Here is a 16,027-nt window from a genome sequence, read left to right on the forward strand (position 1 = left end):
GTTCTGGTTCGGATCTCTCCTCCACAGGAGCACTGCCACTGACTTCACTGTCCTGCTCATACACAGACAAACACACCAACACATGCAAACACATATGCATAAACACGCATGTACAGACATTCACAAGATCATTGTGTGTGTGTGTGTGTGTGTGTGTGTGTGTGTGTGTGTGTGTGTGTGTGTGTGTGTGTGTGTGTGTGTGTGTGTGTGTGTGTGTGTGAAAGGTAGAGCAAGGTGCTACAGTAACACCAAGATCACGTGAGCACACACAGTGATGTTAGTGGCGCTGTATAAATGTGTGTGAAAAGCTGGGAACATAATGTGTGTGTGAGGGAGAGTGAAGAACATCGTGGCCACCTCATACTGCAGTCCCCCTTTCAGGATGTCCAGGTCCAAGTGTATGTTCTGCAACAGGTCTGATGACCCTAGCAGACTCTACGTACACACAAACGCACACCGCAACACGGATACAGAAAATCATTCCTCATACTTTACTGCACTGTAAAGACTACAAAGGTGACAGTGAGCTAAAAATCAGAGCATTATATTCTAGCAGGTGTTTTCACCTCATGGACAGACGCCGCCTTCTGCTCTTCATCCTCCTCCTCTTCATCCACCTCCAGATCTGAATTAAATATGGGCGGAGCCAGACTCTCCAGCTGTCGTCCTCTTAGCGAATGCAAATTTGCTCTGGATACATCCTACGATACAGATAATCATACGCTCTACACCTCTGCCATGAACTCAGACCTCCATCACTTCAAAGTCAATTTGGTAAAAGCTAAACTTTGCAGAGGAGTGACGTGTTCTTTTACCTCCAGTGACGTATGTAGGGTTTGTTCTTACACCACCTTATAAAAGTATACAATGAGGTTTCATTCCCCTACTAGAGGATATAGACTGTACATGTTCACCCCTACTAGAGGATATAGACCGTACATTTACCCCTAGTGAGGACTTTAAAGGATGAAGGTCTGTGGAGTTGCCCAGGGAACCTCGCAGTCCTGGAACTGAAAGGTCACACATTCCTCTCAGTGGAGCCAGAGGAGCCAGCAGCTGAGAGACAGTGATAGAGTGAGTGAGTGTGTGAGTGTGAGAGAGAGAGAGAGAGAGAGATAGAGCTTTAGCAGAATGTCACACACAATTTAGCTTTCTTTCTCCTTTCTGCTCAACTTTAGGCGACTGCTGTCCTAAATCTTTTGATATACTTCGATGAGCAAATAATTGTTCAATTCATTTCAGTGTTATTAGAAACACAGCAGTCAAGAATGTGTAGAATGGAAGAGAAAGTGTGACAAATATAACTGCTGTGTAATAAAATACATTTTAGGGTACACAGATCCAAACTCACTCTTGGGGCCTTCAGTCCCTCTGGTTCCTTCTTTTTTTTCTCCTTCTTCTTCTCTTTCTTCTTCTTCTTCTTCTCCTTGTTCTTTATGGTGCCTGTGGAGGCGGAGCCTGAGATGGCAGAGGCAGTCCGACCGTGGTGAGCACGCTCCCGCTCCTGGGCCACTAGTTGGCGGTAGTGCTCATCACAGGGGTGGTCCCAGGTGGACTGGCCCGTGGAGAAGTTGAAGTAATAAACTTCTCCAGTCCCATCCTGACTGGAGAGTAGGAAAGAGAGACAAGCTCATCACATAGATAAACACACACATAAAAACACATGACATGTAGACAAGCCTAGGTTCTCCAGCACAGGACTGTCCACAAAGGTGTCAACAGGACAACATCTGAAACACTGAGTGGTGCTCTGGGTCTCATTGCTCAGATTAATAGTGCCAGAAGGCCAAGTCTACAAGCAAATCTGCTGCATAGAGTGATGAAATATTAATTATATACTTTGCAATTGTTAGTTTCGGGGACAACTAACATTAAATATCTCCTGGATCTTGTCTTTGTGTGTTTTATCTATGAAGGTACTGACACCACTGTCACACCTGACAATAAGGTTATAACATACTTTCCCCCAAACCATTTGAATACAGAATCCAAAAATGATTTCATATGTTAAAATGTGTCTGATCTTTCATGTCACATCAAACTCCCCAACTTCAAAAACAATCCTCTTCTGCCTGTTATATTTTCTCTTGCCCAATCTTATTTCCCAGTCAAATTATTCAGTCTTCTCCAGACTTGCAGTTCCATGGTCTTTAAAAAAAAAGTTGGGCTGTCTAATTTGCTCATCTAATCACCTAGGTCATAAGTGATTTAATGCCCACTTCTTGCAAGCTTCCAGAGAGTCCGTGTGACATTATGACACTCACAATAAAGTCCTGATGCATCCTACTTCTATAAATGGTACTTAAAATTATAACTGAGTTACAGGGGACAAAGGGCCTTGGTACGTCAGGTAATCGAGAACCTGAATGAACGAGCCAGCATGAATGAGACGTAGAGTTCTTGGAATGGAAGCCATTCCTCAATTAAGGGCACATTAGAGTATGCTTGGATTTTTCTAAAAGGAACCAACGCTCACACCAACGCTCACTGCTCTGTGTGTAAGGATAAGAAAACTGTTTCATTATGGGTGACTGTATGAGAATGAGCTTGTCCTACCAGGGTTTCCATTCAGGAGGTAGTGGGGCTACAGCCACCTCTCTGGCCAGCCATAGGAGCTCTGGCTCCCTCTCAGGGTCAATGCCAATTTCTCTGGCAAAATCATGGACCTCTGAGGAGCAATACAGATAAGAAGAATATACCCACAATCAGTATATTTTCAAATCAAGACAAAATCCCACAAATTCAAATATTTAAGTCCATAATGCATGGAGATTGATTCTATGTTATAAAGTGTAGCTATAGCTTGGACGAACATACAGGAGTCCCAACTGGACATGTGTTGTTAATATTATTATTATATATTATAATATTATTATATATTATTAAGTTATTATGTCAATATTATAATTTAGTTTTTAAATGATGGAACTGTTGTAGCTTGTAGACTTTATCAATGGTGGATATTAAATTATACCATTTCAGTAACATATATTAAATTTCAGGGCCGGAGTGGGCCACTTTTTCAGCCCGAGAGTTTCATGCCCAAATCCGGCCCAAAATTATTTTTCCATCCCAATCGGCCCAAACTAGAGATTGACATGAGCCGGCCCATCGAGAATCCTCCCGAATCTCCCAATTAGCCACTCCGGCTCTGTTAAAGTTTTATCCGGGATCCTAAACTGTAACAGGTAGTATGCGACAGCTAATGTACCTTGTTCAGATGGGAGATAATTCTCATCCTCTTCCAGGATCAACTGGTCTCCAACTGGTCTCCGAAGGGCATCTGCTGTCATGTTGAATGAACATTAAGAAAAAGATTATGTACTATACGAATAACAGTGCAGTAGACAGATCACCTCGCCATATTGTTTCTAAACTCTCCGTGGTACCGTTCGCTAGGCTAACCTAACTAACTAGCCAATAATAGAATTCCATAGCAATAATAGCGTCCATAGCAACCGTAGCATTCCACACAAAGCAACGTTATACCCAAAATACCCAAATACCCACCAGCAGGCTGGAGGTTGACTGGATCCATCTGTTTCAGGACCTCGCCTTGAACATGGGGCTGAGCAAGGTGTCTCTGCCTCTCCATGTCAGGGCCTAAATGCAAAACACCCACCCAGGGCACAGAGGAATGTGTACTGTTAAGATCATCAGGTCTATAAGAAGGGCTACAGTGCCATTTGAATTCATTACAATGTTGAAGAATATGTCATGTCATATTTTCTGATAAAACTGATGTTTTACTGGTCAGGTCATGTGCAGAAAGCTGATGGTTCTGCACCTCTGCCAGACCTTACAAACAAATGTAATAAATGTTTTTTTTTCTACTTCATCATGCATGGTTATTTGGTTTGTTGAATATGCATGTAATCTTCAGTGTTACACAGTACCAGTGTGGAGTGGTCCTTCTACAGGGATGTTAACATGGCCGACATCTGAGGGTCCCGCCGTCCTTCTGTGAGGGAAGGGTGCTGGTCCACAGGGATCCGCGTGGATCACTGTCGCTTGGGGGTTGTAGGGCACACCTGAAAATCCCACAGCAGGTAAAGTGAAACCCAGCACGTCTCAAAGTGTGGCTCAAATGCCTTGTAAGTGTTTCCCAATGAACAAGTGATTATAACAAGGGCTATGGTGCCATGTGATGTCATCAGAATGTGGGGAGAATGCTTAAGAATTTGTGATGTTAGAAATCTGTTTCTTTTTAAAAATGTTTATTTTTATTTGCTTTTTCCATGGTCAAAGAAATCAAAGAAATAACCCATGCTCCATTAATTATATTATCCTGTACACATGAAATAAAGATCTTGACAGTCATCAGTAGAATAAATATACATGTTATTTTTCTGAACCTTAGAAACCTACTACATAAATGTGTATATTTAATTTTTAATTATTATGAATAAGCCTATGGAAATCCATACTCATAAGAACTAAATATACTGTCTTACATAGAAGTATAAAATTATGTACAGTAGGCCTATATGAAAATATATTTTTCTCACCATGAGTGTTAAAACTTGGTGTGTCTATGAAGTTCTTCTGTTCCTGCCCAGGCCTTGGCTGGTCGGTTCTCCTGTGGAAAAAACTCATTCTCAAGATAAAAAATTAGAAAGAATAGAAAGATAGAAAGATATAGAACAAATAGAAATATCTGCAATTGTAAATTAGATATTATTTGTAATATTTGTAATATTTGTAAGGATTGTATATCACACAGCAAAATGTCATACGACCACTTCTCAGCTTTTCAGCATCGAAATTGAAATCCAAACATTCCACCTTCCCAACAAAACATTCTAATCCAAACATTACAAAGTTTATATTTGACGCGTCGCGAGGGTCCGCTCGACGAAAATGACGTAATCGCTGTGGCTCCGCCCGTGCGCGAGGGTCTCGCGCGCTGTCTTCGCGAGGTGGTGCGCCTCTCGAATTTTGTAACTAGCGCGCGCCGCGCCTCAGCGCAATGAACAAAGTCATGTTTGCAGGGTTCATACACCTTTATAAGGTGGAATTAAAGCATTTGTACGTCACTTTAAAGGTCCAGTTCAATATTTCCAGCATGTTAAACTTAAATAAGTTAAATATTTATACATATACACGAAATAATTCGCTTTTAATCACATGGTGGTTTATTTTCAAAACGCCCAATTTTAACGTCTTCACGTTCTCTCATGTTTCGTCCTGGAATTACAAGAGGCTTGTATTTGTTAACGTGATAGATATTTGTTGTGAAACGAAGTAGTTACAATTTCAAGCATTTTCAAATACTTTAGCCTAAATTCCAGCACATTCAAACCTGAAACACAAAGCAACATTAAAATTCGTCATAAATGTTCATTCCCCTGTTTTTGAGGGGTGTTTCTTTATACTAACACATATCGTTTCGGAGAACACTGCAAAGAATGTCTCATTGATATTCGGGCTGTAAAAGAGACGCGCGCCCGTTTTAACCAATCAGAACAAGCGTCCCATGACTCGGAAATGAATCTTGCGCGGGAAGCAGATCCTGTCACGTGACCCGACCCCTCCCCACTGCGCTGCAGCAAGATGGCGATATTCAGTGTGTACGTTGTCAACAAAGCGGGCGGCCTCATTTACCAGTACGATAACTCCGTTCCTAGGACAGAGGTCGAGAAAACGTTTAGTTTCCCTCTAGATATAGTATTGAAGGTTCACGACGAGAAGGTCGTTGTTTCATTCGGACAACGCGATGGAATACGAGGTATTGTATGTGTATGTGGTTGTATGTTGTGAATACGAGCTGCATGTATAACAGATAACAGTCAGCTGTCAGCCACACAGGTCAAAGGTCATTATTTATCAACGTTTGTGCGATTAACTTGACTTTTCTACATCTAATAAACATCTACATCTACACAGCTGGTTCTGTTCGGCAGATATTCGTCCATATATCACCCATATATGCATTATAATAGGGTGTTGTGTCCTCAACAGTGGGCCACGCTGTTCTCTCCATCAACGGAGTGGACGTGAATGGCAGGTTCACCTCAGAGGGGAAGGAGATCATGGAGTTCCTGAAGGAGCCTTCAAACTATCCGGTGTCCATACGGTTCGGCCGAGCACGCCTGAGCTCCAATGAGAAACTGATGCTGGCTTCCATGTTTCACTCGTGAGTAGAGGTCAACAGGGAGTCGGTTTAGTGTTGGTGGAAGTCGCCTGTTATATTCCCAAACATCTCTTATTCGTTGTTAGGCTGTTTGCCATCGGGTCCCAGCTGTCCCCTGAGGCAGGCAGCTCGGGGATTGAAATGCTGGAGACAGATGTGTTTAAACTACATTGCTTTCAGACACTTACAGGTAAACGTGCTTCGCCAAAATGTGTAAGTGTAACTATAAAATACGTTAATGTGTACTTTTCTTGTGGAGTATCAGCAAGAGCATATCTGTTGTTTCAAACTTTTTTACAGGTATTAAATTCATAGTACTTGCAGATCCCCGACAGTCTGGCATTGATGCACTCCTGAGAAAGATCTATGAAATATATTCAGATTTTGCTTTAAAAAATCCTTTCTACTCTTTAGAGATGCCTATCAGGTTAGTACTGTGGTGTGCCATTGGGTCTTATGTGCGTCATACTCGGCAGTAAAGTATATCCGTTCAAGAGCCAGAACTTTAGTATATGACGTGACGATGTCCTTTCAGGTGTGAACTCTTTGACCAAAATCTGAAGAGTGCTTTGGAAGTAGCAGAGAAGGCTGGCACTTTTGGGCCAGGCTCCTGAGCCCACCACCGAACTGGGAGTATCACGGCACCACATCACTGATCAGCTGTTTTTCTATTCTTTTCTTTTTTGTTTGACAAATAATGTAATATATGATTTATAATTGCATGAATTTGACCCATCTAACAAAAATGAACTGAAAACCTGTGCTGTGCTTGGGTGGCAGTTAATGAGGGCAGACAGGAAGAGGCACTATCTCACTGTTTCCTGTGCTGCTCAGGGACGTCTGAGACAATTTTGTTTTGTTGAAAGGCAGAAAATATTTATTTGTGACATTACCTGATAAATGTCAGTCCAGTCTTTCCAGTTTACCTGTGAGCTTCATAAATATATTTTTTGTGGACATATTTGTGTAATATCAGTCAACATTAAAGTTAAATGTTGTTAATAACTAGTGTGTGACATATCTTTGACCACATGAAAATTTATATACTGTTCTGTTTTTCTGTTTTGAGGAGGAAAGTTACTTAATATTTAAACAGGTTTAGTTTTAAAGAACATCCATTAATGTCAAATTATGTAAAACTTTATTTTAGTTTAGCTTTTTCTACACCATATACAGATTCATAACAAAACAGAGGTAGGACCATGTTGATGTCTAAAGCCTCACAAATTCCAGTGGAGTTGTAAAATCTCTATTTGAGTCTAAAATTACACTAAAATAGGACATTACTGATCTTTTGGGCTCTAATACTAAGCATTTTTTAACTTTTTAATCTGTTAGCATTTGATATTTTAAATTCCTTTCAAATGACCAATAATAACACTTCATAATACTTACAGCTTAAACTATACAGGTAGTATCTGGTAGAGGCAGAAAACAATATCCTTTGTACAACAGCCAGGAAAAAGAACTGGAACAGATAAATTATACTGTGTAGCAATGATACAGACTTCAAATGTGTTTACATAAAGTTATACACATTAAAGACAAGGCCTTGTGATTAAAAAAAAGCTGGTATTTAAATATCTTTAAATAATGATTTCTATTTGATCCCTCAACCTGGAAAGTATTTCAAGCATTAAAACTTTAAAGTGATCTTAATAAGACAGCATTGAGATGAACGTACAGCATTATCCAGAAATTCCAGCTCATAGTAGCTCAGTCAACGCACATTTCATCCCCCATGACATGAGCCTGGAGGTCAGTTGTTTACAGAGGTAGCAGAAACATAAACTACAGCTCCAAAAGCATTCTGACCATCCTCCCCAATGTCAGTTTCATATAAAGTTGTTCTTTAAAGCGCACACACACACCCCAGCCTGCTCAGTCGCTCTTCTTGGCCACACGTCCCATCTTGGTTTGAATGTTCCTCAGAAGGAAGAAGGCAACGGTTGTAACGGCACAGGTCACTTCAGCTACCCAGAATGCTGTGTTCCAACCATGATGCTTTGCTATGGTGCTGAATGGTAACCCAGACAGGAAACCTCCAACTGCCCCCAAAATAAAAGCCACCAGCATCACATCAGACTTTCAATAACGTCATAAAATGTTAATGCAAGGAACTTGTATTTAATTAAAATGACATTTAATTAAGTGTTTGTACCGTTGAGATGAATCCCACTAACAATAATTAAACCCCAGATATTTAAAGATTTTTTTTTTTAGATGCGCTTACCGTTTGCCATCAAGGCAACAATGGCGTGGGAGGTCCCACAGTAGTTGGAGGGCGCGCTCTCATTGGCTATGACTCCAAACAACGCGATTGGTCCGTAAGATGAGAAGCCAAAGGTAGCCCCCAAAAACAGGATCCAAACCTGGAGTTGTTGAATTGCATCAGTAACAAGGCTGTGAGGGAGCTCTTCATGTTGGCGGGATCTGAAATCGCTAAGTGTTCCTTAAGTGTTGTGGTCACTCTTGTTATTTTATGTCACTAGTTCATTTTGATACCTACATTTGCATATAATGTACAGTGTGTTGCACTCTGACTTTATTCCACCAATAACAAATATGTATCTTACGTTAAAGCCTCAGAAGGCTGTGAACTCACATTTGAGCTGTCTTGAGTGACAGTTGTGCGGAAGAGGTACATGGAGACATACATCCCTGCCATCATAGACAGCAGCAGGCCATGCCGGGGGTTACCATAGACACGCAAACCTTGCTGGAGTTAGACAAACAAATAAACAAACACACACACATACACTGCAAACAGGCCAAACTGTTGGCGAGACGTTATGAGGTTTCCCAGAACCAAAGTTGGAGTGTATGTGTGTACGTACCCGAGCGACCGCCCTGTCCGACAGGTAACCAGCTGCTAAACTCCCCAGCAAGCCCCCAAACTCCAGGGCGCTCATGTAAGAACTGCCTGGGTGGGGAAATATGGACATATCACCGACCTGAAGCTAATTAACCTGTTGATCAGCAATTCAGTAAAGCAAATATTTTGAAAAATTCAGTGCAGGTTTGTTCAAAAACATTTTGTTCCTGTGAGAGCAGGAACTCAAAAACAGAGGTTTTAGGGCATTCTCCAATTAGTGATGACTCAGCAAACGGATATTGCTTAATACATCATCACTAGCTTTGCACATTCCAAACAATGTACCATTAAAACACATTCATAGGGTAGGACTTTAATTCTGACAGAGCCAGAAGCCTTGAAGCAGTACCCATAAGAGGTGACTGGCCCATATCCTGAATTAGGAACAGCTGCCCCCAGTCTGTGTACGCAGTCTTGACTCCAAACACCACCAGGTAGCCTAGCGACAGCACCCATAGATATGGAGACAGGAGGAACTCCCACAAGGTGCTCTCAGGGTCTTTACTGGAACCTAGAATTGAGGGGCAGAGGATAACAATGATGACGCTTGTTGTGAAATCTAGCCTTTGGCCACATGCAGAGTATGCCCATCAGGGCTTGTTCAGGTCACAAGGGCACTGGATTCACCCTGCCTGAAACCAGGGATTTTATTTGGAATGTGTCATGTGTATTATACGGATATGTATCCTACAAAAATACAAAATAGAAAAAAATGTTATAAAAACCCAGTATAATCCAGATATATGCTTAGATTTATTACAGCTACGATTGAACAGGATGCAGTCACAACTATCACCTGATGAGTTAAACAGTTTTGTTGTATAGAGTGACCTTATCACAATGCCATGCAAAACACCATTTGGCCATCAGAGCCATTTGGCACTGAGATTATATCTGTCTCAGGATCCGAGATTTCACTTCAGTAGCTAAAATGGCAGATCTTCTCAGCACATTCCTCTCAGCTTTGCCCTAAGGAGTGAGCATATTTCACTGCTACAGCCCATGCATGTACTACACTAATTCTACGGCAGCCTCTGCCCTCGTGTTGGGGGTACACTGGTCCAGAGTCCACTACAACACTCTGCATGCTTGCACGCAAAAGAGTAAGAATTTGCTTGTACACAGACCTCTGTCTGACAGTGGAGTCCAAGAGTTCACAAGAACAGGCATTTGTCTCTCAGAGAACAGGCACAAAGAAAGTCTAGACATTTCTAGAGAGAAAATATACCCTGGTGATTTTCTCACTACCACAACACTGGTTATGGGAACCGCCCACACGTTCACACCTGCTTTGCCTTTCTTGAGACCAGCGTCGATACTGGGCAAACCGACATCACTGGGTTCATTTCGGATGACCAGTAGGCAGAAGACGGACGAGCCCACGCAGGTCAGGCCGGAGATGAAGAGCGTGGTCCTCCAGCTGTAGCTCTGTGCCAACAGGGCGGCGACGATGGGCCCCAGGCCCCCAGCCAAGTTCATGCTACAGGAGAGGATCGCCCACCACGTCCCAAACTGAGACGGCTCGAACCACTGAGGGCAACAAGACCAACAGCAGATATGTGCTAATTAAATGTGGCCATTAAAACTTTTTTTAAGCACAACAGTCAGTGATCCTCCCCACCCACTGATCTCTGACAGTCGCTTGTCAGTGTCGGCACAGCAAACGACAAAATCTTGTAGACGATAACATATCTGCTAATTTGCATTTTGAATACAACGAACACATTTTCTGTTGGTAAACTCAACAAATAAACGTGAACGTGTGGACACGACAGCTAACGTGACAAGCATTAACTGAAAAGGAACGTGTATAAATATAACTAATGTAAATAAATCAGCACGTTCCACACCTTTCGCAGAACTTTACCGCAAGGGGGCCATCCCAAGCCCTGACCCAGGCCGTTCAGGAACCAGAGAATGGAGAACACGGCCACCGTGGAGGACTGGGAGAAGAGCACGTTAATGGCTCCCACCAAGCAGAGGCCAGTGGAGAACAGCCATCGTGCACTGATCTGATCAGACAGCACCCCGCTAATAAACTTGCTAACTGCATAAGCCAAAGATTGGCTGCTAGTGATGAGACCTGCAAACAAATGAAACAACTGTGAGGAGAACTTCTTCAGATTTTAGATTATGTCTCTGAAATGGCAGGATTTGAGAAAATAACTGTCAGACAATCTGTCATTTCAGGTTAGCTAAACTTCAGTTACTGTCAAGGTACAATTACAACAAAACTAAACATCTTGCAGGGCATTAGGGCTGTGTGAAAGGTACGTTTGTTCATACAGCACATTTCATACACATGGCATTTCAAGGGGCTTTACAAATAAAAAAATAAAAACACAGTATAAATACAAAAAATAAAGTTAATTAAAAACAAGAGTATGTACTATTAACATACAAATTATGCTAAATTAAGGGATTGAAGAAAAGATAAATTGACAACATGGCCAGTCTAATAAACTACAGATGACGTGCTTCTAAAACATGTAACTGCAGGACATACAGCTCATACAAACGTAAGACGTCAGAGTGAACCATCATGGTGAAACGCGCTGATCTCACCTAAGTCATCCTTGTCCAGCTTTATATCTTGCATCAGGGAGGGCATGACAAAAGAGAACGTCTTCCTGTTGAAGTAATACAACGTGTAGCCCACAAACATGGCAAGGAAAATCGAAGTTCGGTAGTAACCATATCCAGACTTCGCCATGGCTGCTTCAGATCTCAAGTAATGACAAAGAAGACTTCAGGACGGTGTCCAGTCGAACACGGGTGTTAGTGCTTAACCCGTGTAGAGTGGGGATATGAACTTTGCATCAGGAGTTGTTGAGAAGCACTGTAGGTAACTGGTAGGATGGGGGAGAAAATGTTGTAATCAATAATGAGGTTAATGGTCAACCTGGAGGTGTTCTGAGGTTCACTGTTGTTTTCAAAGGTACGGCAGTCTGAAGATATGCTGTCATTACACCTTGTACGACATTGTGACATTGAGGTGTACCATTTCTTGTACTGTCCAAAACCTTTAATACAGCTTTGCCTTGGAAATCCAAATGTTCTGTAAATTGGGTTGCCGAGTTCAGCATGCGATGTTCCTGAAGATAAACTTCAGCTGGAGAGATTAATGATTTACTTTGGGTAGTCTGCCTCTCAGTCAAGCTCCAGGATAGGTCTGATCACTGGGGGTGACCGAGCAGGAGATAGCAGGAACCACAGCCTCTAGGGGACTGGCTTCCTCCAAAGCTTGGGTACTAGAAAATTATAGATGTCTCAGATAATTATGTTATGGTTGAAGCTAATCCTAATTTAATAATTTTTATTCTCATATTTACCTGATTGATTATGCATGCATGCACACAACCTCTCTATCTCTCCCTCACACACACACACACACACACACACACACACACACACACACACACACACACTGTTCTCAGGTGTTGTACATATGAGCTGGCATCTTATTAGGAAAGTCACACTCGACACGTAGCAGTCTGCCAGCAGTCTGAACTTCGGGACATGTACTATTGAAAGGTCACATCACTTCTTCAAATCCATTTCATGTCGAAAATAATCGATGGTTCGATAATCTGACTAGACACATGCTATTGTGGGTATATAAAGGAAGTACAAGCACTAATATATTTTCTCAATGGTAACATGTAACTTAAGCTTAGGATGCGGCTATTTACTTCCGTGAAAAAAGTTAGCAAGGTACCTCGAAAACGTCTAAAGCGGCGAAACATTTTTGAACTTTAAAAACTTTCCTTGTCGACGTGTTGCAGAATAAGCATCCAGGTTATTTTTTTCTTCTGAAATTTTTAATCAAATTCCAGAACCGCAGTTCCTCGAGCTGATGTGATGTTGGTCTCGCCTTTCCCAAACACTCTGATGCATTGTGGTTAATGTAGTCTTTCTCTTCAGGAATGGGCGTATATACCGTTCTTTCAACAAGAGTGATTTTCAACATGTGGATATTGATTTATTGATGTTGTGTTATAGTACAACTATAGCTTATGTTATGACATCTGTGATATGTAAATACAAATCCGATATGTGTACACCTAAATTGCATTTCATGACATTGTACACAGTGTGTACATATCTAATGATGAAGTTGACCTGAATTTAGCTAAATTTGATTAAAACTGAAGAATTATTATTTAATAACAGAGTTATTAAAACTCTGGAGCTTTGTGGCAACTGTTTCCACTACAGGTACGTTCCTGTGCTAATGTCGCCATTTGTCTTCTGTGTATGGGTATACAAGAATGGTAAGCAGTAGAAAGTTTTTTGTCTGTCTTTTCTCTTTAAGTCACAAATGCAGTTTCTTAATCGAGTATTGATACAGCAATATACCTGGATTAAATCAGAATTTATGTTACTGGGAAATAGTGTGAGTATGTGATAGTCATGACAGATTTTTCTCAGGTGTCACAATATCCTTTCAGATTTGTTGTATAAAATATTATTGATTATTGAACTCATTATGTGATTCTGTGATTGTGATTCTGCAATTCTTTATTTCAGGTGTTACTTCTGTTCTCTGAAGTGCGGTGAGGGCTTAGCAGCAACATTGCATTAATTTATTCTTTGATAAATGTTTGAAGCAGTTTACAGTAGGATCTTGCAGAGTCAAATCATTTCAAATAGTAATTCCGCACATTTTACAGGGTTTGGAATGAAAGCACCTGCTTCCCTCCTTGGAAAGGTCTTCCTCGGGCTGAAAGGGTGTGCAGCTGCCTTTCCTGTTCTTTAACCTCTTTCTGGAACGTGTCATCACCCTCACCGCATATGTGCTGTGCAGATGTCATGAACGCAGCACTGGGCTGAGGGAGTGCCATCACCCATCTCAGCACAGGGGCTGCGAGCGGAGAAGACAGGGGGAGACCTGGAAGCTCTCATGTTGCTCTGGTCATGGCAGCGGTTTGGTTTGTGCTGGCGTGTCCTGCTTCGGGACTCCACCTCACAGTGGAAAACGGGAGCTTCCTCGAGTCCGTGTGCTTCTGTTTTGAGACCTTCAGAAAGAAGTGATTCTATAAGCTCAGTAATCCCAGTAATCCTCCTGGGCGTTTTATGCACACACCCTGTCTTTAGCCTCGTGTCCATCATCACCAGAGAGACGCTGAACTGGATCCCGCTGCGTTTCGGCTGCTGCGCATGCGCTGGTGTGAAGCACGCGCAGCACGGTGAGCTCTTCTCCTGTTGCCTGGAGCGCCTCGACACCGCAGGGGTCACGTCTGCGTGAACCCGTCACGTGCCAGTTCTGCTTCAGGGAGCGTCCCTCCTGTCACTGCGTGTGCCTGAGGGAAAGGGTGGTGTAGCCATGTCCAATAACTTTCATCAAAACACAAGCATTAATATATAATCAGATGCTCCGTTTAAAGAAGAGATGCTCAACAAAGGCTAGTGTCACCCACCCCACTGTGCAAGCACCGAGCAGTTTCTTGGAACACACTGTAGCACTGAACACACTCGTTCCTGCTCTGGGAGAACTCGTGTAGGTTTCCATGTGATAAATCTTCGAGTAGTGTATAGTCATGGCCAAAAGTTTTGAGAATGATACAAATATTAATTTTTACAAAGTCTACTGCTTCAGGTTTTATAATGGCAATTATACTCCAGAATGTTATAAAGATTGATCAGCTTAACAGCAATTAATTTCAAAGTCAATATTTGCCTAGAAAATGAACTTTATCGCCCAAAACACATTTCAACTTCATTGCACCCTGCCTTAAAAGGACCAGCTAACATCGTTTCAGTGAATGCTCCATTAACACGGGTGTGGGTGTTGATGAGGACAGGGCTGGAGGGCTTAATCAATCTGTCATGATTAAGTAAGAATGACCCCACTGGACACTTTAAAAGGAGGCTGGTGCTTGGCATCATTGTTTCTCTTCTGTTAACCATGGTTATCTCTAAAGAAACACGTGCAGTCATCATTGCACTGCACAGAAATGGCCTAACAGGGAAGAGTATCGCAGCTAGAAAGATTGCACCTCAGTAAACAATCTATCGCATCATCAAGAACTTCAAGGAGAGAGATGCCATTGTTGCCAAAAAAGCTCCAGGATGCCCAAGAAAGACCAGCAAGCGCCAGGACCATCTTTTGAAAGTGTTTCAGCTGCAGGATCGGGCTACCAGCAGTGCAGAGCTTGCTCAGGAATGGCAGCAGGCAGGTGTGAGTGCATTTGCACGCACTGTGAGGCAGAGACTCTTGGAGCAAGGCCTGGTCTCAAGGAGGGCAGCAAAGAAGCCACTTCTCTCCAGAAAAAACATCAGGGACAGACTGATATTCTACAAAAGGTACAGGGAGTGTACTGCTGAGGACTGGGGTAAAGTCATTTTCTCTGATGAATCCCCTTTCCGATTGTTTGGGACATCTGGAAAACAGCTTGTTCGGAGAAGACGAGGTGAGCGCTACCACCAGTCTTGTCTCATGCCAACTGTAAAGCATCCTGAAACCATTCATGTGTGGGGTTGCTTCTCAGCCAAGGGAATCGGCTCTCTCAGTCTTGCCTAAAAACACAGCCATGAATAAAGAATGGTACCAGAATGTCCTCCGAGAGCAACTTCTCCCAACCATCCAAGAGCAGTTTGGTGATCAACAATGCCTTTTCCAGCATGATGGAGCACCTTGCCATAAAGCAAAGGTGATAACTAAATGGCTCAGGGAATAAAACAGAGAGATTTTGGGTCCATGGCCTGGAAACTCCCCAGATCTTAATCCCATTGAGAACTTGTGGTCAATCATCAAGAGACGTGTGGACACAAAAACCTACACATTCTGACAAAATGCAAGCATTGATTGTGCAAGAATGGACTGCTATCAGTCAGGATTTGGTCCAGAAGTTGATTGAGAGCATGCCACGGAGAATTGCAAAGGTCCTGAAGAAGGGTCAACACTGCAAATATTGACTTGCTGCATTAACTCATTCTAACTGTCAATAAAAGCTTTTGTTACTCATAATATGATTGCAATTATATTTCTGTATGTGATAAACATCTGACAAACACAC

At 42.2% G+C, this 16,027-nt stretch overlaps 3 protein-coding genes across 6 annotated transcripts; 1 reads left to right on the plus strand and 2 right to left on the minus strand.

Annotated features, from left to right (window-relative positions):
* Positions 1–542: 542 nt before the first annotated feature.
* LOC143478300 (centrosomal protein of 164 kDa-like) lies at positions 543–5,407 on the minus strand. The gene is made up of 9 exons (XM_076977263.1): positions 5,380–5,407; positions 4,509–4,579; positions 3,897–4,031; positions 3,511–3,603; positions 3,212–3,286; positions 2,557–2,668; positions 1,352–1,604; positions 946–1,056; positions 543–701 (listed from the first exon to the last, which is right to left on the minus strand). The coding sequence occupies exons 4-9, from the start codon at positions 3,593–3,595 to the stop codon at positions 543–545; spliced, it is 795 nt and encodes a 264-aa protein (XP_076833378.1). The 5' UTR covers positions 3,596–3,603; positions 3,897–4,031; positions 4,509–4,579; positions 5,380–5,407.
* A 110-nt stretch (positions 5,408–5,517) lies between these two features.
* On the plus strand, positions 5,518–7,137 carry trappc4 (trafficking protein particle complex subunit 4). Its single transcript, XM_076976436.1, has 5 exons — positions 5,518–5,728; positions 5,962–6,136; positions 6,220–6,323; positions 6,434–6,560; positions 6,669–7,137. Exons 1-5 carry the CDS (start codon positions 5,554–5,556, stop codon positions 6,745–6,747), a joined length of 660 nt encoding a protein of 219 aa, XP_076832551.1. The 5' UTR covers positions 5,518–5,553; the 3' UTR covers positions 6,748–7,137.
* A 120-nt stretch (positions 7,138–7,257) lies between these two features.
* Positions 7,258–12,903, minus strand: slc37a4a (solute carrier family 37 member 4a). 4 transcript variants are annotated; one of them, XM_076976434.1, is made up of 10 exons: positions 12,727–12,903; positions 12,142–12,259; positions 11,574–11,857; positions 10,859–11,091; positions 10,295–10,538; positions 9,358–9,519; positions 8,971–9,056; positions 8,739–8,852; positions 8,367–8,505; positions 7,258–8,181 (listed from the first exon to the last, which is right to left on the minus strand). In XM_076976434.1, the coding sequence occupies exons 3-10, from the start codon at positions 11,719–11,721 to the stop codon at positions 8,015–8,017; spliced, it is 1,293 nt and encodes a 430-aa protein (XP_076832549.1). In that variant the 5' UTR covers positions 11,722–11,857; positions 12,142–12,259; positions 12,727–12,903; the 3' UTR covers positions 7,258–8,014. The 4 variants fall into 4 exon arrangements, with proteins under 4 accessions (XP_076832549.1, XP_076832550.1, XP_076832548.1 ...); XM_076976435.1 differs by lacking the exon at positions 12,142–12,259; XM_076976433.1 differs by having other exon boundaries at positions 11,574–12,259.
* Between the last annotated feature and the right edge of the window lie 3,124 nt (positions 12,904–16,027).

Source organism: Brachyhypopomus gauderio, chromosome 16 (genome assembly GCF_052324685.1).
Source record: "Brachyhypopomus gauderio isolate BG-103 chromosome 16, BGAUD_0.2, whole genome shotgun sequence".
Classification (NCBI taxonomy): Eukaryota; Metazoa; Chordata; class Actinopteri; order Gymnotiformes; family Hypopomidae; genus Brachyhypopomus; species Brachyhypopomus gauderio.

Excerpts from the sequence above, each read along its gene's own strand:
- trappc4 (XM_076976436.1), top strand. The coding sequence starts at position 5,554 with ATGGCGATATTCAGTGTGTACGTTGTCAACAAAGCGGGCGGCCTCATT. Across the intron at positions 6,137-6,219 it reads CTGGCTTCCATGTTTCACTC|GCTGTTTGCCATCGGGTCCC; the intron begins GTGAGTAGAGGT and ends ATTCGTTGTTAG. Across the intron at positions 6,561-6,668 it reads TCTTTAGAGATGCCTATCAG|GTGTGAACTCTTTGACCAAA; the intron begins GTTAGTACTGTG and ends ATGTCCTTTCAG.
- slc37a4a (XM_076976435.1), bottom strand. The coding sequence starts at position 11,721 with ATGGCGAAGTCTGGATATGGTTACTACCGAACTTCGATTTTCCTTGCC. Across the intron at positions 8,853-8,970 it reads CGGACAGGGCGGTCGCTCGG|CAAGGTTTGCGTGTCTATGG; the intron begins GTACGTACACAC and ends GTCTAACTCCAG. Across the intron at positions 8,506-8,738 it reads TCACTCAAGACAGCTCAAAT|GTTTGGATCCTGTTTTTGGG; the intron begins GTGAGTTCACAG and ends CAACAACTCCAG.
- LOC143478300 (XM_076977263.1), bottom strand. The coding sequence starts at position 3,595 with ATGGAGAGGCAGAGACACCTTGCTCAGCCCCATGTTCAAGGCGAGGTC. Across the intron at positions 3,287-3,510 it reads AGTCAACCTCCAGCCTGCTG|CAGATGCCCTTCGGAGACCA; the intron begins GTGGGTATTTGG and ends TCAACATGACAG. Across the intron at positions 1,605-2,556 it reads CCTCCTGAATGGAAACCCTG|TCAGGATGGGACTGGAGAAG; the intron begins GTAGGACAAGCT and ends CCTACTCTCCAG.